The sequence below is a fragment of the Natator depressus genome, chromosome 3 (assembly GCF_965152275.1).
Source record: "Natator depressus isolate rNatDep1 chromosome 3, rNatDep2.hap1, whole genome shotgun sequence".
Lineage (NCBI taxonomy): Eukaryota > Metazoa > Chordata > Testudines > Cheloniidae > Natator > Natator depressus.
The window spans coordinates 104422117-104440170 of record NC_134236.1 but is presented as its reverse complement, the minus strand read 5'-3'; the positions used below and the strand labels follow the sequence as shown (position 1 = coordinate 104440170).

Here is an 18054-nt window from a genome sequence, read left to right as displayed (position 1 = left end):
CCCCTAGCGCAGCGGGCAGCCGCTCCCGGACACCGTCCCGTGGCGAGCAGGGGCTGCTAGGGCAGGCTCGCTGATCGCGGCGGAACCTGACACGTGGCAGCGGGGCGGACGCAGGAGCCGCTGCCCAGCCCGAGGAAGAACGTATCGCGTTCGGCAGAGGCAGAAGAGCCCCCCAACCCCTGCGAGCGGAACACCCCCCGTTCCCCCGCCCCGCGCTTTCCTATTGGTTCAGCCGTCGAATCCTCGTTTTCCGCCACGCCCCTAGTCCGTGGTGGGTCGATTTGTGCGTCACGCCCCCATCCGCTCTACCCAATCGGCTTTGCGAGGCGCTAGTTTTGATTTGATTTCGCCGCGGCGCAGCGCCGGGGTGAGGAAGGGGCGGGGGCCCGGGAAGGACCCCTTGAGGCCCGGAGGAGCGCGAGGTGAGGAGAAGGGGCGGGGAGGGGTCGCAGACGTCGCGTCACGCGGCCAGCGTCAAGCCCGCTCGTGGGGGCGCGCGCTGTCACCGTTGAAGGGGACGTGGTGGCGGCGGCGGCGCGGGGGGAAGGCGGGACGCGTTACGCTGGGTTGGGGGTTATTTAGGGTCACTGGGTCAGGGCTGATAGGCGGTCTTGCCGCTCTGGGGCGGGGCCGGGCTCGGGCTCGTTCGTGCAGGGGGCCGTGGCCCCGCCCTAGGCTGTGTGGCCGCCCTGTTAGCCCCGCGCCCCGCTCTCAAGCCTCGGCTGGACGGCCCCGGCACCCCGCCCCAAGCTGGGCCGCAAGCCTGGCAGCCCGTTCCGACAGCCGGGCGAGTTCACCCCGCCTGGCACCGGCGGGCCTACAGCGCGACCTGGCAGCCCGGGGGCGGAGGCCCTGGTCTGGCGGAGCTGTCGTGTTGCCCGTGGGGGATTTATTGGGGTACCTCATTCACAACGCTGCAAAACGCCCCCGGACGGAATAAAGGCGTGAGCGCTTCCTGTTCTTCGCTAGTGAACAAACAAGCGCGGGGGGGGCTTTTATGACTTCAGTAGACGTAAGCACGTTTCACAGCACTTCTGAGTAGCTTTTCCAGGACCAATATTTCCCATTTCTTAAAACAAAAACAAAAAAAGTTGGTAAATCGTTAGAAGAGAGACGTCCTCCAATTGTATCTAAAACAATGGGAAGTTCTTTATTTTTCAAATATTGCTGATTTTAAAACAAGATCCAGGACTAAGATCAGTGGGTCTGCAGTGATGGCCGCGTATGTAGGGGTCTAGCATTTGATGTTCTGGCTTCTCAGCTGCCATGGGGCTTGAATCTGTTCTCACTGTGGTCAGTGGCCATAGAAGTGAACCCTTAGCGTTTGGAGAAGTTTGAGCAGGAGTTTGTCTTTTGTCTTGAAGTGATGCTCTTTTCTATTTGTAGCTGTAGAAAGGGTAACCTGAACTCTTCTGGGATATATGTGAAACTAATGTTTATAACCAGCTTTTGAATTCTCAGACTGTTCTATAAATGGCTCTACTGCTGAATCTCATAAGGCAACTGCTAGAATACTTTGGTGTACCAGCTGATCAGGTAAACTGATATTACTAGTGATGATCTATTGGTTTGCTGCTCAAGTTCATGGTTGTATGGTAAGCATGAGTGAGGGTAGGTGAGTGCGTGTGTTGTGTTAAGAGATTTCTGTCTGTGTGTGCAGGTGGTGAAGGATGTGAGCTGCAGTAAAAGGGTTATATGTGCTTGGGGTTATTGCATAATTTATATACATACCAGTAACCGTATGTGGACATCTCACTGTAGTGGTATAATTATTCTGGTAAACTTCCTTCGGTAGACAAGCCAAAAGGCCCATCTGATGATTTTACTTGTTACATTTTGCCTTCATCTATTAACTAGCATGTAAGACTTCCAAATAGTAATTAATTCAATGCTTCATAGACCCTGATCACAGGAGGTGCTGAGCACATACAGTTTTTATGGATTTCAATAGAAATTACAGGGCCTCACCATCTGTGGATCAGGACCATAATCCTTAGAAAACCTAATGTGTCAGACTGTTATGCAATTCTTTTTGGTGTGTACTAGATTGAGAATGTCCAGCACTAATTGTAGCGCCACAAGTTTTAATCTCAAAGAACTTACGTCTGCTCAGCATTTCTCAGATCTATGTGCAAACTTAATGTGGTAGTAAAAATGCCACCACTTGTTCCACACCACTGTTGCTACTGGTGGAACTGCACTAGTGCTAGACCAACTGTAGGAAAAGTGCTAGTGTAGACAAGGTTACACTGACTAACCTTTGTTTTGTTTAAAGTTCTCTGGTTTAACAGTAGCTTTTTCTTTTGGCAGTTCATAACAAGGTGGGAAGCTCATATAGACCATAGCAGCATTGGCCGTATGATTGAAACATGTCTTCCTTCAACCCCCTTCTCAAGAAGGCACTTTCTTCAGGTATATGCTGTCATAAGGAAATGTCAGGTGAAGGTATCTTAAATCTTTTTTTATGATTTCCCCAACCATTTTTGCTCACAGTGGTTTGTGTATCCAGATACAGGCTACATTGGCTCATTTGTTCTGGGTCGAGCCTTTGTTCTCCAACAGACCTTCTAGATACCCTCCTGTCTAGGAGGTGTAGTTAGTTTCATCCTCTATTGGTCTTCATGTAGAGTGTCCTGGCACATCTCCACATACATCACAGAAACTTGAAAACTGGTCCTGGAAGAGAGATCCTCCTGAGGCCGTTTCTGAATCCTAGCTCCATTAGGATAGCAAACATTTTTGTAGACCAGTCTAAGTATGTAACTGTCAGGTCACATATGGTATGATCTCTTAATGATTTTGAAAAACATAAATTTTTGTATCATTGAGTTAAAAACCCATCTCTTTAGATTATATCAGCTTGGCAAAGTAAGGAATATGGATCTACCCGAAGCATTGTTCGTAGACTTGGAACAGTTCTTGCTTTAGAACCTTGTCCAAGACCTCACTTTCAGGTGAGTGGATTATTGCTACTCTTAACATTTCATTATTTAAGCAAGAAGTCTCACGTTAAATTTAACAATGGCTTTCCTAATCTTTTTATCTTTCATGACTATGGTAATACTGCATCTTTTCTGTTCAATGTCTTTCACTTATCTAATACTGAGTCCCTCTTATTTGAGGAAGTTTTATTGTTAAACCGAAATTCTTTACTTTGCAGAGGCCTGACTTTTTTCTTGCTTTCTTTTTAGATGGTCCAAGACCTGAATTCTTTGGATTATGATGAACAAATTACAACTCCAAGCTCTGTAGTTCCATCTCTTGGTGATATTTTAAGGGTGGTAAATGATGAGGGAGAAACTTTTGCTAGATTTAGGCAAGTAAAGGCTCTGTGTTTACTTTGGTAGGAATGACTCAGGTCCTGTAGCCTATGATACTGGCAATTGTCTAAACCTTTCTGGGCCCTAGCAAAATTGACACTTTAGAAGTTAGCTCTTCCTCTTGATTTTTTTTTTCCAGCAATTCTTGCCTACGCTTTAGCTAATATTATATAGCATACACATAGATTGGAGGATTCCCACACTTTGAGCTCCTTCTTCCCTGTTGTTGTACAGTACCAGGAATGTTGCTGGCATTTGCACATGGTGCTTTCATTCACAAAGCCTTTGGGGGTGGGGTGAATGTTGGTGGAATCTAATCCTAACACTCTCCTCTAACCTCTTATTGTTGGGTAATAAACTGTATCCCCTTTTTGCAGATGAGAACATTGCGGTAGAAATATTAAAGGGTCCCTGTTATCTCAAAATCAGTTTTGTTAAATTGTTACCCACTGCTGTTACAAGTAAACCTCTAAGACAGAGGTGGGCAAACTACGTCCTGCGGGCCAGATTTGGCCCGCAGGACCCTCCTGCCCGGCCCCTGAGCCCCTGGCCCAGGAGGGTGGCCCAGGAGGCTAGCCCCCAGCCCCTCCCCCGCAGCCTCAGCTCACTGTGCTTCGTGGTAAGGGGGCAGGGAGTAGGGCGGGTTGGATAGAGAGCAGGGGAGTTCGGGGTGGTGGTCAGGAGATGTGGATAGGGGTCGGGGCAGTCAGAGGGTGGGGAACGGGGGTTGAATGGGGGCAGTCAGGAAGGAGACGGGAGGGGGTTGGATGGGGCGGTGTGGGGACAGTCGGGTAGGGTTTCCGGGGGCGATCAGGGGACAGAGAGAAGGGGTGGCTGGGTGGGGCAGGGGTCCCGGAGGGGCTGTCAGGGAACAGGGGTGATTGGGTGGGGCAGGGGTCCCGGAAGGGCGGGGGCGGCTGTCAAGGGGCAAGAAGCATGGCAGGGGGGGCAGGTGGGGGTATACAATTTTCAAAACCCGATGTGGGAGATTTATATACATAGAGAACATGAAACAATGTGTGTCACCATACACACTGTAACCAGAGTGATCACTTAAGGTGAGCTATTACCAGCGGGGGGGGGGGGGGGCGACCTTTTGTAGTGATAATTAAGGTGGGCCATTTCCAGCAGTTGACAAGAATGTCTGAGGAACAGTGGGGGGTGGAGGGGGGGAAATAAACATGGGGAAATAGTTTTACTTTGTGTAATGACCCATCCACTCCCAGTCTTCAGCCGCTCTCCTGCTTGTAGTAGCTCATCTTAAGTGATCACTCTGGTTACAGTGTGTATGGTAACGCCCATTGTTTTATGTTCTCTATGTATATAAATCTCCCCACTGTATTTTCCACTGAATGCATCCAATGAAGTGAGCTGTAGCTCACGAAAGCTTATGCTCAAATAAATTTGTTAGTCTCTAAGGTGCCACAAGTACTCCTTTTCTTCCTGCACTTATAGTTTCCCCATTCTAACTACAAGATGAACTCCAGCTCTAGGTCCATGGAATACTTGAAGGGAGCATGCATTGTAATCCAAATTAACTTCTCCTTGTGGGGTAATCTGGAGAGCAAGAGGAAACTGTGGGTAGGCCCTGGTAGGGCAGGGAGACAGAAGACAAAATGTTACATGCCTGCCTAAAGCAAAATGATGAATCCCATGGTATCTTGGGAAAAATGCCAGATTCCTTGGCTGGAAAACCCCTTGGGCCCTGATTGAGATGAACGAAGCAGGTTTCACTGTTTTAAGTTTTGTTTCAGGCTCTACACAAGCAGGTGACACACTATCAGTTGATACATGTTTAATGTTTTCTAGTTATCTGCCATAAGGGCTACAATGTGCGTCTAGTATTCCCCACACTGCAGCTGTCTTGTCCCTGAACCCACATGCTGCTTCTGGGGCTATTAACACTCTTGGGAGTCCTAGCTGGGTGTGTCTCATCACCTTCTACACCCATTTCTCTTCCTTATTCATGCATCTAAATTTATAGCTGCCCTCTTCCTGATTGTATCTAGGCAGAAAGTGCTCTTTGTTACCTCTTTTTACAACTCAATCATTTAGCATAACCATTGTGTAATGGTCAATCTCTGCTGCTGAGTAAATTGCCCAAGTATTCTAAAAAGTGCATTTTCAAGGGGTTTTTCTTTATAACCTTTTAAAAAAAACTTAAAAATGCAACATTTAGTGCTTATAAAACAATGTAATGCAAAATGTCTTGTGAAAGAGATGAAGTTCTGAAACATTAAAGCCTAATGTCATTGTCAATGGTGTTTCATAACTTCAATTTCTTGTGCCAGTAACTTTAAAAAATGCATTTTTTAATCTAATCCTTTTCCCTGTGGGGGGCATGAAACTGTTACTATTCAGTTGAAACTTTAAAAAGTTTTATATTTTAATTTTTTTAGGGCTGAATCAAGGGGAAAGGAAATAATTACAGTTGACCATGATGTATCTCCAGCTATAGTTTCCTTGCCAACTGTTCTAAAAAGTAGAGCAGAAAAAGAAAATCTTGTGAATGAAGAAGCAATTAAAAAAATTTCTGCACTTGAAAATGAGTTAACTCTTCTTCGTGCCCAGATTGCTGCAATTGTTGCAGTGCAAGGATCAAGAAATAGCAGTCAATCAGGTAAGCTTGTTTTTGTTTAAACTACAGTCTTTAAACTTTGAGCTTCCTTTGTTTGACGCCCGTACTACTTATCCTGTGATTGACTTTTTATCTAAATTTATGTGAATTAAGTGAAAAGTATTTTGAATGCAGGATTGTTTTTTCTTATATTTATAAATTAATTTTTTTTCACTCTCCTCACATTCCGGACAGTTAATCACCTTCAAGTTGGAGTTGATTTAAATCATCTGTTTTTCTGGTGAAGCCCACAATAGTGTGTATCATTCTGCACTGTCACATGAGAGAGTGCCTAGGCCACCAATTCGATAGCCTCACCCTTTATATTATAAGGGTGAGCAAGGAGCAACCCTATATTTAGCCTGCCTAACACTCTGCATTATAAAAGATTCTTCTGATCTTTTTTGCTCTAACATCTAAATTGTTTGTAGCAAGTCTTTTATAATGTGTCAGGGGAAAAGCCCTTGGGCTAGAGGGTTTTTCTTGGTCTTATGGAGTTCTGTATAGGTTTAGCTGAGTTATAAACTGTTAATTACCATTTCCCTTGTACTTAATAAAATTTTAGGTATGCTGCCAAAATAATTGAACAAAACATTCTAAAGAGCTGGACCCATGTCTCAAGAGCAACACGCTCTGCACTGGGTATGCCTACGAGCTACTGTATCAATGAGAATTGTGCGGGTGGAGGGAGAGACCGGTTGGGGCTTGTTTATATGCATTATGATATTGTTTTTAATTACATGGTCACACTTAGCTTTTCCCCAACAGGACCCCTACCTCATTCAGTGCACAGGCTGGATGTACAAATGGACAGAATTAAGGATGCATAGACATCTTAAATCTAGCATTTCCTAAGTTTTGATTGCTTGATTTTGAAACCTAAATAACTTTCGCTTAACCGTTCTTTTTATGTAATTATTTCTGGTAGCACCATGTTGTGCTAGGTGTTTGACATTTTAAGAAAAAACAGTCCTTCCCAGATTAGGATCTTGCAATGTAACTCAGACACCCTGGACTTGGCTTGATCTTCTCAAAATTTCAAATATTAGTAACTCATTCTCTGAATTAAAACATACTACTACTTATTTTCTTTGATAGGTTCAGATGTCTTGAATTCATTTGGCATTCCAAGTGGTTCTTTTCCAGTGCCAGCAATGACTTCTACTCCATTGTTCACCACACCAGATCACTTCGTAATTCCTCCACCTCCCCCACTTCCCTCCATAGCACCATCTGGCTTTGATGCCAGTAATTCAGCAGTTGAACTTATTAAACAACGTCGTGCTGCAAGTAAGACCAGCTCAACAACTGACAAAGGTGAACACCAGAAGACCAAGGAGGTTCTTAGTATGATGGATGTTTTGAAGGATATAAACAAAATTCGACTGCGAACTATTGAGAAGTAAGTTGATTTAAATGGCATATTTTTGGTTTACTCTTAAATACACAACACTACAGTATCTAGAGAGCAGCAGATAATGCTGGGGTGAAAACCTGTTTAATGGACAGGTGCTCCTGACAACTACCTGAGGTGATAGAATCGCAGGACTGAAAGGGTCCTCGAGAGGTCTTTCTAGTCCAGTTCCCTGCACTCAAGGCAGGGCTAAGTATTATCTGACTATCCCTGACAGGTATTTGTCTAACCTACTCTTAAAAATCTCCAATGACAGAGATTCCACAACCTCCCTAGGCAATTTATTTTAGTGCTTAACTATCCTGACAGGAAGTTTTTTCCTAATGTCCAATGTAAGCTGCCCTTGCTGCAATTTAATCCTATTGCTTCTTATCCTATCCTCAGAGATTAAGGAGAACAATTTTTCTCCCTCCTCCTTGTAACAACTTTTTATGTACTTGAAAACTGTTATCCTATTCCCTTTCTGCCTTCTTTTCTCCAGACTAACAAACCCATTTTTTTCCAATCTTTCCTCATAAGTCATTTTCTAGACCCTTAATCATTTTTGTTGCTCTTCTCTGGTTTCTCCAATTTGTCCACATCTTTCCTGAAATGTGGTGCCCAGAACAGGACACACTACTCCAGTTGAGGCCTAATCAGCAAGGAGTAGAGTGAAAGAATTACTTTTCATCTTGCTTACAGCACTCCTGCTAATATATCCCGGAATAATGTTTGCTTTTTTTGCAACAGTGTTACATTGTTGACTCATATTTAGTTTGTGATCCATTCTGACCTCCAGATCCCTTTCTGCAGTACTCTTCCTTAGGCAGCCATTTCCCATTTTGTATATATGCAGCTGATTGTTTTTTCCTAAGTGGAATACTTTGCTTTTATCCTGTTTACTTCAGACCATTTCTCTAGTTTGTCCAGATCATTTTGAATTTTAATCTTATCCTCCAAAGCACTTGCATCCGCTCCCGGCTTTGTATTGTCTGCAAATTTTAAGTGTACTATCTAAATCATTGATGAAGATATTGAACAGAACCGGACCCAGAACCGATCCCTGTGGGACCCCACTTCATATACCCTTCCAGTTTGACTGTGAACCAGTGATGATTACTCACTGGGAACAGTTTTCCAACCAATTATGCACTCACCTTATAGTAGCTTCATCTAGGTTGTATTTCCCTAGTTTGAAAAGGTCATGCAAGACCAGTATCAAAAGCCTTATTAAAGTCAAGGTATACCACATCTACTGCTTCTCCCCATCCACAAGGCTTATTAGGCAAGTAGTTTGTCATTTAACACTTTCCTTAGGGTACATCTACACAGCAAAACTTCCCTCCCCCAACATGGGCAGTGAGTCTCATACCTGGGGTCAACTGACTCAGACTTGCACTATGGGGCTAAAAATAGCAGTATAGATGTTCCTGCTCAGGCTCTGAGACCCACCTGCCTTGCCGGTCTCAGGGACTGGGTTCCAGCCTGAGTGGGAATGTCTGCTCTATTTATAGCCCTTTAGCACAAGCCCCACGATCCTGCCCCAGTTGACCTGGGCTCTGACACACTGCTGCTGTTTAGGCTTTTTTGGTCATGTATATGTACCCTGAGAGATTCTGAGCAGGCAATTTTTCCCTTAGAGTGCTGTATCTTCACTGCCTAGAGTACCAAGTGAAAATGTACTACATACAAAAGCAAAGCATTCTCTAATTTAAAACTGTAGTCTCCTGCATAGGTCAGTCAATCTTTTGTTTCTCCTGTTTTTTTTTTTGATTGGGGCTATTTGGAGTTCACTTACAAAATCAGCTAAATGTGCAGGAAAACAGATCTGAACAAACAAACTTTTGAGTTCATTGTAAAAGGACAACTCCTTGGGGAAATATTGGAAAACTAACAGTACATCCAAAATACACTATTTCTAACTTTGAAGTCTTCAAAAATATATAATGCATGTGTATATTTTAACTGAAGATTTTACTGAACCTAGACCCAAGTCCTTTAGTTTGGTACAAATAATTTTTAATATTTACATGGTTTTGGTCAAAAAGCTAAACTTATGTGATTACAAAACCTATGATTATTAAATATTTGTGTGACTGATATCCTGTGTTCAGAGCCAAAAAGCTCTTTTAGATGTGATACACAGGAAACTAAATAAACAAATTTACTGAACTGGAATAAAAATATACTCTAAGGAAGTAGGATAATGTCTGTTTAGAGATCACTATTGAGGAAAACAATTTAGTGTATATATAAGAACAGAGGGTGAAATCCTGGCCCCAATTAAGTCAGTGAGTGTTGTCAATTGGGCCAGGATTTCACCGAGCATATTGTGCACAATAAGTGGCCCACACAATTGTAGGCAGATTCTATAGTATAGCAGATTTTAATAAGGCTTTACGTGCCTTCAGTATGTGATTTCACCACATAAGTACTAGGGGCCAGATTCAAAAAGGTGCTTAGACTCCTATAGAGGCAGTTAGAAGCCTATGCCCAACATTTCACCACCGCAAACGTTCTCAAAACTACTGCTCAGTTGCTGCCTAACCCTGTAGGGCACCTAAATCCCTGAAGGACCCAAGTTTCTGTTGATAGGTGTGCTCAAACTGCCTAAGCTCTGACACTGCTCTGCATCAACTGAGCTTCTGAGAGCCCTCTTGCACACCTAACCCCAGTGGGATTCTCACATTAGGTGTCCATCTCCTCCCCCCCCCCCCCCCCCCCCGGCCGCATCTATCACACCTGGAGGGCCTGACCTGGTAGGTGTGCACTGAGCACACCTAACCCACACAAAAGGCAGCCAGGGGCAAGCAGGTCAGGAATTTTTGTCCCTGGCTGACTGATTCAGAATTCCCAGTAGTTCGGGTACTCACCTGGGATGTGACAGTACTGGGTTCAAGTCCCTGGTCCAAATCAGGCAGAGCGGGGATTTGAGCTTGGGTTTCCAGTATACAAGGTGAGTTCCCTAACCACTGACCTTTTGGCTGTGTTGGGGGGTGGGGAGAATCTCTCTGATATTTCACAAGAAAGGGTTGACCTCATACAAGAGCCTAACTCCAAGAGAGGGTTCACGACTGAGAATCCCAAGCAGAGATTGGTGCCTGCCTTTGGCCAGTCACTCTGGCATGTGAGGCCCAGATCAATGAGGGTTAGACTCCTAATTCCCTTTGTGCATCTGGGCCCAAAGCCCCATTACTTTCCTTCACATTTCACTCCTGACTAGCTTAGTCATCTCCCTGCTCAGCTTGCTGGCTTCTGAGAATCCCTTTCTTACTATCTAACTCTCCTATACAATGCATGGGGAGCCTGGTGCCTAACTTGAGGCTGTAAATTCCACTGGGTGGCAGGATGCCTAGAAGTTAGGCATGTCTAAAGTCCCTTTCTAGTTCCAAATGCTATAAATTAAACTTTCAATTCCATTTGCAAACCTACAAACTATATCCACAATCTTTGAGCACGAACTTGTGGGCAGAGCTGAGGTACTCTAAAAAATCAGGGCTTACTTACTCAGTGCTTTGGATTCATAAATAATGCATGACTGGCTTTCAAATAGATATTTTAATAGTATTTCTAACTTCGCATTTGGGAGTTCAGGTACACACTTGAGAACAAAACCAGCCACTGATGCATCTGTGCCAATTTAGCATCCTGGTTGTGGATATTTTGTTGAAGTGTCCTTGTTTGCAAATGGGATCTTGTGTGGTCAACTGGATGAACATGTATATTTGCAAGTTTAATTTTTTACTGAAGTCTTGCATCAGACCATATTACTTTATTATTGTAAAGTCTTTTGAGAAACTTTAACTTTTTGTTGATCTTTATGAGAACTCATGAAGATCCAGTGTTTTAACTGAAAACAAATAGGGACAGTAGAGTACTTTAGGAGCATTAAATTAACTTTTTTTTCCCAGATTCATAGATTCTAGGGCCAGAAGGGGTCATTGTGACGGACCGTATTTGATACGGCAGTATCTGGTAGTACAATGAGACCTCTTTTTAAAATATTCTAATACCTAGAATAAGGAAATATCAGAGGTATTATGAACAACTTAAGTATTTGCTGTGACTGTAGGCAGGGGATTTTTCTTACTATTGTCGCATTTACCTTTATTCTTGTTTGGTCATGGTGAGCCATTTCAGAATACAGTTAGCAATATTACTTGCTAAGTTACGTTTCTATAACCTGAATGGTATGTGAAGCTGGTCTAGGATGTAGACTGTAGAGCATACTAGGATAATGTAATTACTCTCCAGGACCAGCATTAAGTTTTCATGGACTGGACACAGTTTGTCTTTGCTCTTTGTAGGTCACCTGGCGGTACACCTCTTCCTAAGACAAGAAAAAGGCGGAGTTCACAGTGGGATCCAGCAGCTCTAATAGCTCAGGCTCTAAAACAGAAATTTGCACATCAAAATGGCAATGATTCATTGGACAAAGAAAACAGATCTTGTGACACCTCCCCATTTTCCAGTCCAGAAGCCCCTCTGGTAAGCTCTTATTTACTCTCTGACTCCGCAAAAAACCCAAGCAAAAATCCCTCATCATACTTCCCATCACCTACACATGAGTATTAGGCTATCAGGGAATGCTGGTGGTCTTGAGACTCTGGAATCATGGAAAACCAGTGAGTGAGTGGCATGGCTTGTCGGTGGAATTAACTATCATGGAACACTGAAGAGAAGAGAGTGGAACTGTGAACTGATAGTGGCTTAGTTTGTTAAAATCTTAAAATTTGTGGAAAATGGGTAGAACATCTGATGATGTGACTAGAGGAAAGCTTGACTAGCTCTTATTTTTTCAGTCCTCGGTGTTGATTTCACAAGTGCCTGTTTTTTATTCTTAGTGTAAAACTGAAATCAATACTGTGAAAGCTGGTTGGTTACCAAACATGTAAATTTGTGACTCAGCATACCTATCCTCAAAGGAAGTGGTAGAAATCAAGTGACTAACTTGACGGAAGTAATGAAAACAGAGTTCCTTTTAATCATAGAATCATCGAATATCAGGGTTGGAAGGGACCTCAGGAGGTCATCTAGTCCAACCCCCAAATATAAAGTTAAATATACTCATTGTCAAGTGGCAAGATAGAGAAGACTCATGTTCTGATAAAAAATGCAGTTAATCTTTTTCTGTGAGATCTTCGGACAGTTTTTTATTCAGTGGCACTGTTGCTCTTGAAGTAGAAGAGTAGATTATGTCAGTCTGATCATGCAAGTGAGACGTTAACAATGGTATCATAATTGAATATAGCAGCAATGATGATTTGATTACTTCACAACTTTCCAGCATCTGCTTCGTTCAAGAGCAATTTCTGTTAATCTTTAACACTCCCCAAAAGGCAAAGATCACCTTTAAATTGTTTATGGCAAAGTGTAGAACTTGATAAGAAAGTTGTAGCTGCATTATGCTGTCAGAATTACCTTTTATCTAGCACAAAAGGAACGCTTGATATAACCAATTGAAGTTCTTTGCCTTGAATGTACTCTTCTGGACTGATTTAAGTTTGTATGTATGCTGCTCGATCAGAGGTGGGCAAACTAGGGCCCGCTGGCCACATCCGGCCTGCAGGACCATCCTGCCCCGAGCTCCGGCCAGGGAGGCTAACCCCCAGCCCCTCCCCCACTGTCCCCTCTCCCCCACAGCCTGAGCGCACCGTGCTGCCAGCACTCTGGTCCGCCACTCTTGCTGGGCAGCGCAGCAGCGTGGCTGGGTCCAGCATGGTAAGGGGGTGGGGAATGGGGGGTCCCAGGGCGGCAGTCAGGGGACAGGGAGCAGGGGGCTGTTGGATGGGTCAGTGGTTCGGGGGGGGGCAGTCGGGGCAAAGGGCGGCTGGATGGGGCATAGGTTTTGCGGGGGGGCAGTTAAGGGATGGGGAACGGGGGGTTGGATAGGGTGTGGGAGCCCCAGGGGGCCTGTCAAGGGTCGGGGCACCCCTGTACTAGATGCTCCAAAGTGAGAGAGAGAGAGAGAGAGAGAGAGAGAGAGAGAGAGAGAGAATACAAGAGCTAAAAGAATCAACACTTCTATTAGAACAAGATGATTGATCAAACATGAGAAATGACCTGATAATGACTACAAGCATGCATGTATTGAAAGTGTTCCTCATTAGCAATACTGATTTTTTTCATCTTTAAAAACCAAGAATGCAGAGAGATGTCTGACAGACCTATGTCATTTGCTCAAAAAATAAAAATACAGTGGAAAAATTAGAGAATGTCTTGGGTAGAATCATTCTTAACATCCTGGGCGGAGACACACACACACACACACGCCCCTCCATGCTGGGTAAAGGGTCTACAGTGGTGTAAAAAGTCATTATTCTCCTGCCACAGGAACTATGGAAGATGGCCATAAGCCTTACCATAGGACCCTTGGTAAGTACTGGCAATAGGAGCTGTGTTGTAGGTAGGAGGGTTGTGTTGTGATGCACAGATTCTGAGCAATATTTCTGCCCATAAAGCAGCCTGCAAAGGCTAACATAACTTAGCCAAGCCCATAGGGAACTGTGTGTTATGTCACGGCCTGTCTAGCCACTGGAGTAGCTCAGGATTAGGAGGGCACAAAAGTGTTTTAAAGCGAGTGTAATTCCTCTACCACCTACTGCCCTCTTTCTCTTGGCCTGTAAATTGTGTGCAGTGCCTCTTAGAGGTGCATTACAGAATCTCACCTTTGATGTATTGGTGTTCAGCAATCTTATTTTAAATCTCAGATATTTTTCAAAATAACAGTTCCAAAGCATGTTGTGGAACATCAGAAATTCTGTTGCGGCCACCATCATATTCATGGTTGGTTGACTCAGTGAAGCTAAGAATTCTCAGGAAGACTGTCTATATTTGTCTTCTACCATAAAAGTGTGTGTTTGAAATTTGCACTGAACATGAGGAAAATTTAATATCAAAATAGTCTGCATTTTACACAACTGTACAGCTAAGTGTTAAATTTATAAAACACAATTGAACAAGATTAGAGATACAATGGTTGCAGTCTCAGTAAAAACGTAGGATAATAAAATAAACACTGGAACTACACAGACAAAATCTGCATTATATTTCTTAGATACTACAGATCCCTTCCATTAAGTAATCAACATGATTGATCCCAAATACAAAAGTCATAGAACTGGTTGATCCTAGAACAGGTTGTGTAAAATTGTTGGAAAACTGTGAAAGTAAATTAATGGAAGACGGTTGAACTCAATTTGTCAACTTTTAAGACCTGTTGTCCAGCCAGGTTGTCCATCAACTGCTTGTGTGTGAGGGGGCACACATCTGCGTTGGTCTATTGCTGCTAAAAAGGCAAATAAGTTGTTGAGTTTATCCATATCTAAGGTCAGATACAGAAGCAATAGTAGGCCTTTTTATTTAGACTGGGGACTTCAAGCTTTTTGATTTTAACAATGTGAATGTTCTTTTGTGTTTTTGAGTAAATACTTATACATATGAAAGGGATTGTTCATGTACATTGTTTCAACTTCACAAAACATTTATGGGTTTCATTTTTCCCAGGCTGGGGAAAACTGCAACAGCCCTTCCAGCCTGCAGTATCTTTTTGCTGAAAATTTTATTCTTTCCCTGTTGAGTATTCTTAGACATTTTATAGAATTAAAGATTTGATTTTTTTTTTTTTTTTTTTTTTTAGGTTGGCCGTCCCATTTTGAAGCCAAACTCAAAGAACAACCTTATAAAAGCTGAGGAAGTAACACAGGTATCAACAGGGAAAGCAAGGGTACATATTTAGCTGGTGGCGCCATGTGGAAAAACCCAACAACTTGCATGCTTATGAGCGGCAGGACTACTTCTGGAATAATTTCATAAAATGTGTACACTGGGATGTCCTACTCCCATGCCCCAGGAGCTATGGTTTATAAAACTACCTCTTTTGATTTGAGTGTTCCAACAGTCAAGCTTGTCAGTGTGTTATCTGCTTATAAAAAATACTTGATTGGCATTTATTACTTTATAGCTGCAAACAAGAATGTCTGAAGCTAAGTTTTTAGATACTCTGAATGGGAAGCAGATTATATAAAAAAGACTGCATGTTTCTCAGTGTGGAGGCTGAAGTATACATGGGAGCATGGAAACAAAATATTAATAGCTCAGGAAATTAAGTTTTAAGTCAAGCAGGTGTATAATATGTAATCAATATTAATAGTCCCTCATTGAGAGGGTAGTACGTCTCCCTGACCTTCATTATAGCTTCCTAAAGCAACTCACTATTCCATGTGCAAACAATCTCTTAACTTATTCTGGATCAACAGAAGGCCTGCTTACTATGTAGTGATGATACTTGCCTTGTTTTAATTAAGTCGGATATGAGCTGTGTGTTAACTGCCTGCAATGAGAAAAATTTGTGTTCTGTGGCAAAAAACGCTCTGGAGAGACTTCTGTTTGCACAAGCATAATCTAAATTCATTATGGAAATAAACGTTCATTGGCTATAGTGTCTTTCCCCTTTGCTTCCAGATTTTAGGTCAACATTTTGTTGTTTTGTACATAGTTTATAAAATAAATTTCCCTTTTATGTCATTGATGGTGTTATCCTGTACATTATTTGCAAATTCATTGTTTTGGGTTGTTTTTTTTTCCTTGTGTTGCCACAGTTTTTAAAAGATTTGGTCAACTTTATTAAATCAAGCATGCCCTCTAATAGACAACGAAAAGAGGAAAAGTAGATCTAAAATATAATCTCTCTCCTACCAGAATATTGGGGGAGGGAACCTTTTAGTCATAAATTCGATAAGGTATGCTTGGTATTTATAAAATGGGAGAGGTTCTTCAAGTTTTTTGTTTGCAGATATGCCAGTACCAGTCTTCAGGGCCCAAGTGGACTGAGTTCCACTTGAAGCGGGGTGAAGCACAGAAACTGCCTTACTAGCCTGTGTAGGGTGAGCAGACCTCTGGTTCATTGTTAGAAGAGGCAGGAGGCCCATAAATCTTACATTTCTTTGATCTTTCAATTTCTGAGGAAGAGGGTCAATGTTGTGAGTTGCCAATAGAGCAGAGCTCAGATCTAGTCTGCCTTGATGTGGAAGTGGTACCAGTCTTTAGCACAGAGTTCTTAGCCAGTGCCAAGCTGTTTGGAAGACTGTCTGACTGAAGGCATGGCAGACTCTTTCTTGGTACCAGTAACAGGCATCTTTGAGGTAGAGTCTGTACTTACAGTGGCATTGAAGGAGTGGAATCTCTGGGAGGGGAGAGTCCTCAGTCAGACTCTTTCAAAATCCAGTGTTCCCCTTGTGGAGTGCTAGCCTACTGCTTATCTTTGGAGTGGTGTGTTCTGGTGTAGATGGACAAGTATACAGAGAAGTACTCCAGAATGTGGCTCTCTTTCAAAGAGAAGACTCTGACTGGGTACATCAGTGAAAAGAAACAAGTCCATCACATGACAGACAAATTTAAAGCAGGAATGTTTAGGTTCAGCCATTAGGTTGGAAGGCACCTCCGCTCCAAATGGCAATCAAAAGGAAAGATTTTAAAGAGAAAATAAAGAACTGAAAATCTCAAACTTTATTATTAAACTAAAGATTACAAATTAATTTGATGAAAAAATACTATGGAATGCAGGCAGACCACCAGTTTCATCTCGCTGCCATCGCAGTAGGAGGAAACTTAGAGGCAGTCAAGATCACTCTGTCCTATATGTCCTTGGGCAGTGGGGGAGGAGGAGGAGTAGAACATAAGGACATGCAGGGAACAGGCATAGTCCCCATGGATTCTGCTGCTTTGTTGTGCTGGGCTTTCCGTGGCACAGCCTGTAGTAGCCCCGTTAGGGGATAAAAGCTTGTAACTGTCTATACTGTCAAAGGGTTGATGTCATCCTCTGAACTTTGATAAGAAAGAGACAGCCCTACTCACAGATTTAGTGGTTTCCCATACCTGCGCCTTCCTAAGCCCTAAAAGATTTCAGGGCTATACCAAGATCACTGGTTTATACATATGGCCCTACCAAATTCATGGCCCATTTTCATAAATTTCACAGTCATAGCATTTTAAAAATCTTAAATTTCAGTGTTGTAACAAAACATGAATATGTATTTTAAAACTGCAGAATATAAACACTTAAAGCCCTTGACATTCAGCATTACTCAAACTGGGGGTCCTGACCCAATAAGGGGTTGCAAGGCTATTGTAGGGGGATCACGGTATTGCCACCCTTACTTCTATGCTCCCTTCAGAGCAGGGTGGTTGGAGAGCAGCAGTTGCTGACTGTCCAGCTCTGAAGGCAGCACTGTGTATTTTTGTATACTTATACTATAAGGTGCGCAAAAGACCAGATTTCACTGTCCATGATGCATTTTTCATGGCTGTGAATTTGGTAGGGCCCTAGTTATACACCTGCTACCAATATAAAACCTCTGTATAGTTCAGAGAGTGAGTCTGACCTATTGGCAGAATAGACTGTTACAAGCCTTTATGCCTAGAGGGGATGCCATAGGCTGTGCCTTGGACAACACAGCACAATGAAGCCCTGTTTACTTCACTACTTCAGACAGAAATTCCACCTATCAGCCACAGCGCTTTGCTGACAACATTTTTAAGAGGCAGTCCAGTATTTCCTGCAGGACAGCCCATCTTCTACTACCACTGTACATTATACTCCAAACCGCAGGTTTGATATTGAAGTCAAGAGCCATATACCAATCCCTCTAAAATATCCTCATTCTTTGAGTACTGCACATGTGGATTCCACTCATGCTGTGTGGGTGGCCCATTGCAGTAGTTTA

At 43.0% G+C, this 18054-nt stretch overlaps 1 protein-coding gene across 5 annotated transcripts; it reads left to right on the top strand.

Annotated features, from left to right (window-relative positions):
- The first annotated feature begins 404 nt into the window (after positions 1-404).
- MTFR2 (mitochondrial fission regulator 2) lies at positions 405-15792 on the top strand. Of its 5 annotated transcripts, none has more exons than XM_074946962.1 (9): positions 405-422; positions 1462-1536; positions 2311-2445; positions 2850-2954; positions 3192-3316; positions 5720-5940; positions 7036-7339; positions 11638-11818; positions 14970-15792. In XM_074946962.1, exons 2-9 carry the CDS (start codon positions 1474-1476, stop codon positions 15066-15068), a joined length of 1233 nt encoding a protein of 410 aa, XP_074803063.1. In that variant the 5' UTR covers positions 405-422; positions 1462-1473; the 3' UTR covers positions 15069-15792. The 5 variants fall into 5 exon arrangements, with proteins under 5 accessions (XP_074803063.1, XP_074803060.1, XP_074803062.1 ...); XM_074946959.1 differs by lacking the exon at positions 405-422 and adding an exon at positions 666-1012; XM_074946961.1 differs by lacking the exon at positions 405-422 and adding an exon at positions 666-1012 and having other exon boundaries at positions 1447-1536.
- The last annotated feature ends 2262 nt before the right edge of the window (positions 15793-18054 follow it).

What these genes read in the sequence shown, in the direction of transcription:
- MTFR2 (XM_074946962.1), top strand. Translation starts at nt 1,474, where the DNA reads ATGGCTCTACTGCTGAATCTCATAAGGCAACTGCTAGAATACTTTGGT. An exon ending in GAAACTTTTGCTAGATTTAG is followed by an intron (nt 3,317 to 5,719) that starts GCAAGTAAAGGC and finishes TAATTTTTTTAG; the next exon opens with GGCTGAATCAAGGGGAAAGG. An exon ending in CCAGTCCAGAAGCCCCTCTG is followed by an intron (nt 11,819 to 14,969) that starts GTAAGCTCTTAT and finishes TTTTTTTTTTAG; the next exon opens with GTTGGCCGTCCCATTTTGAA.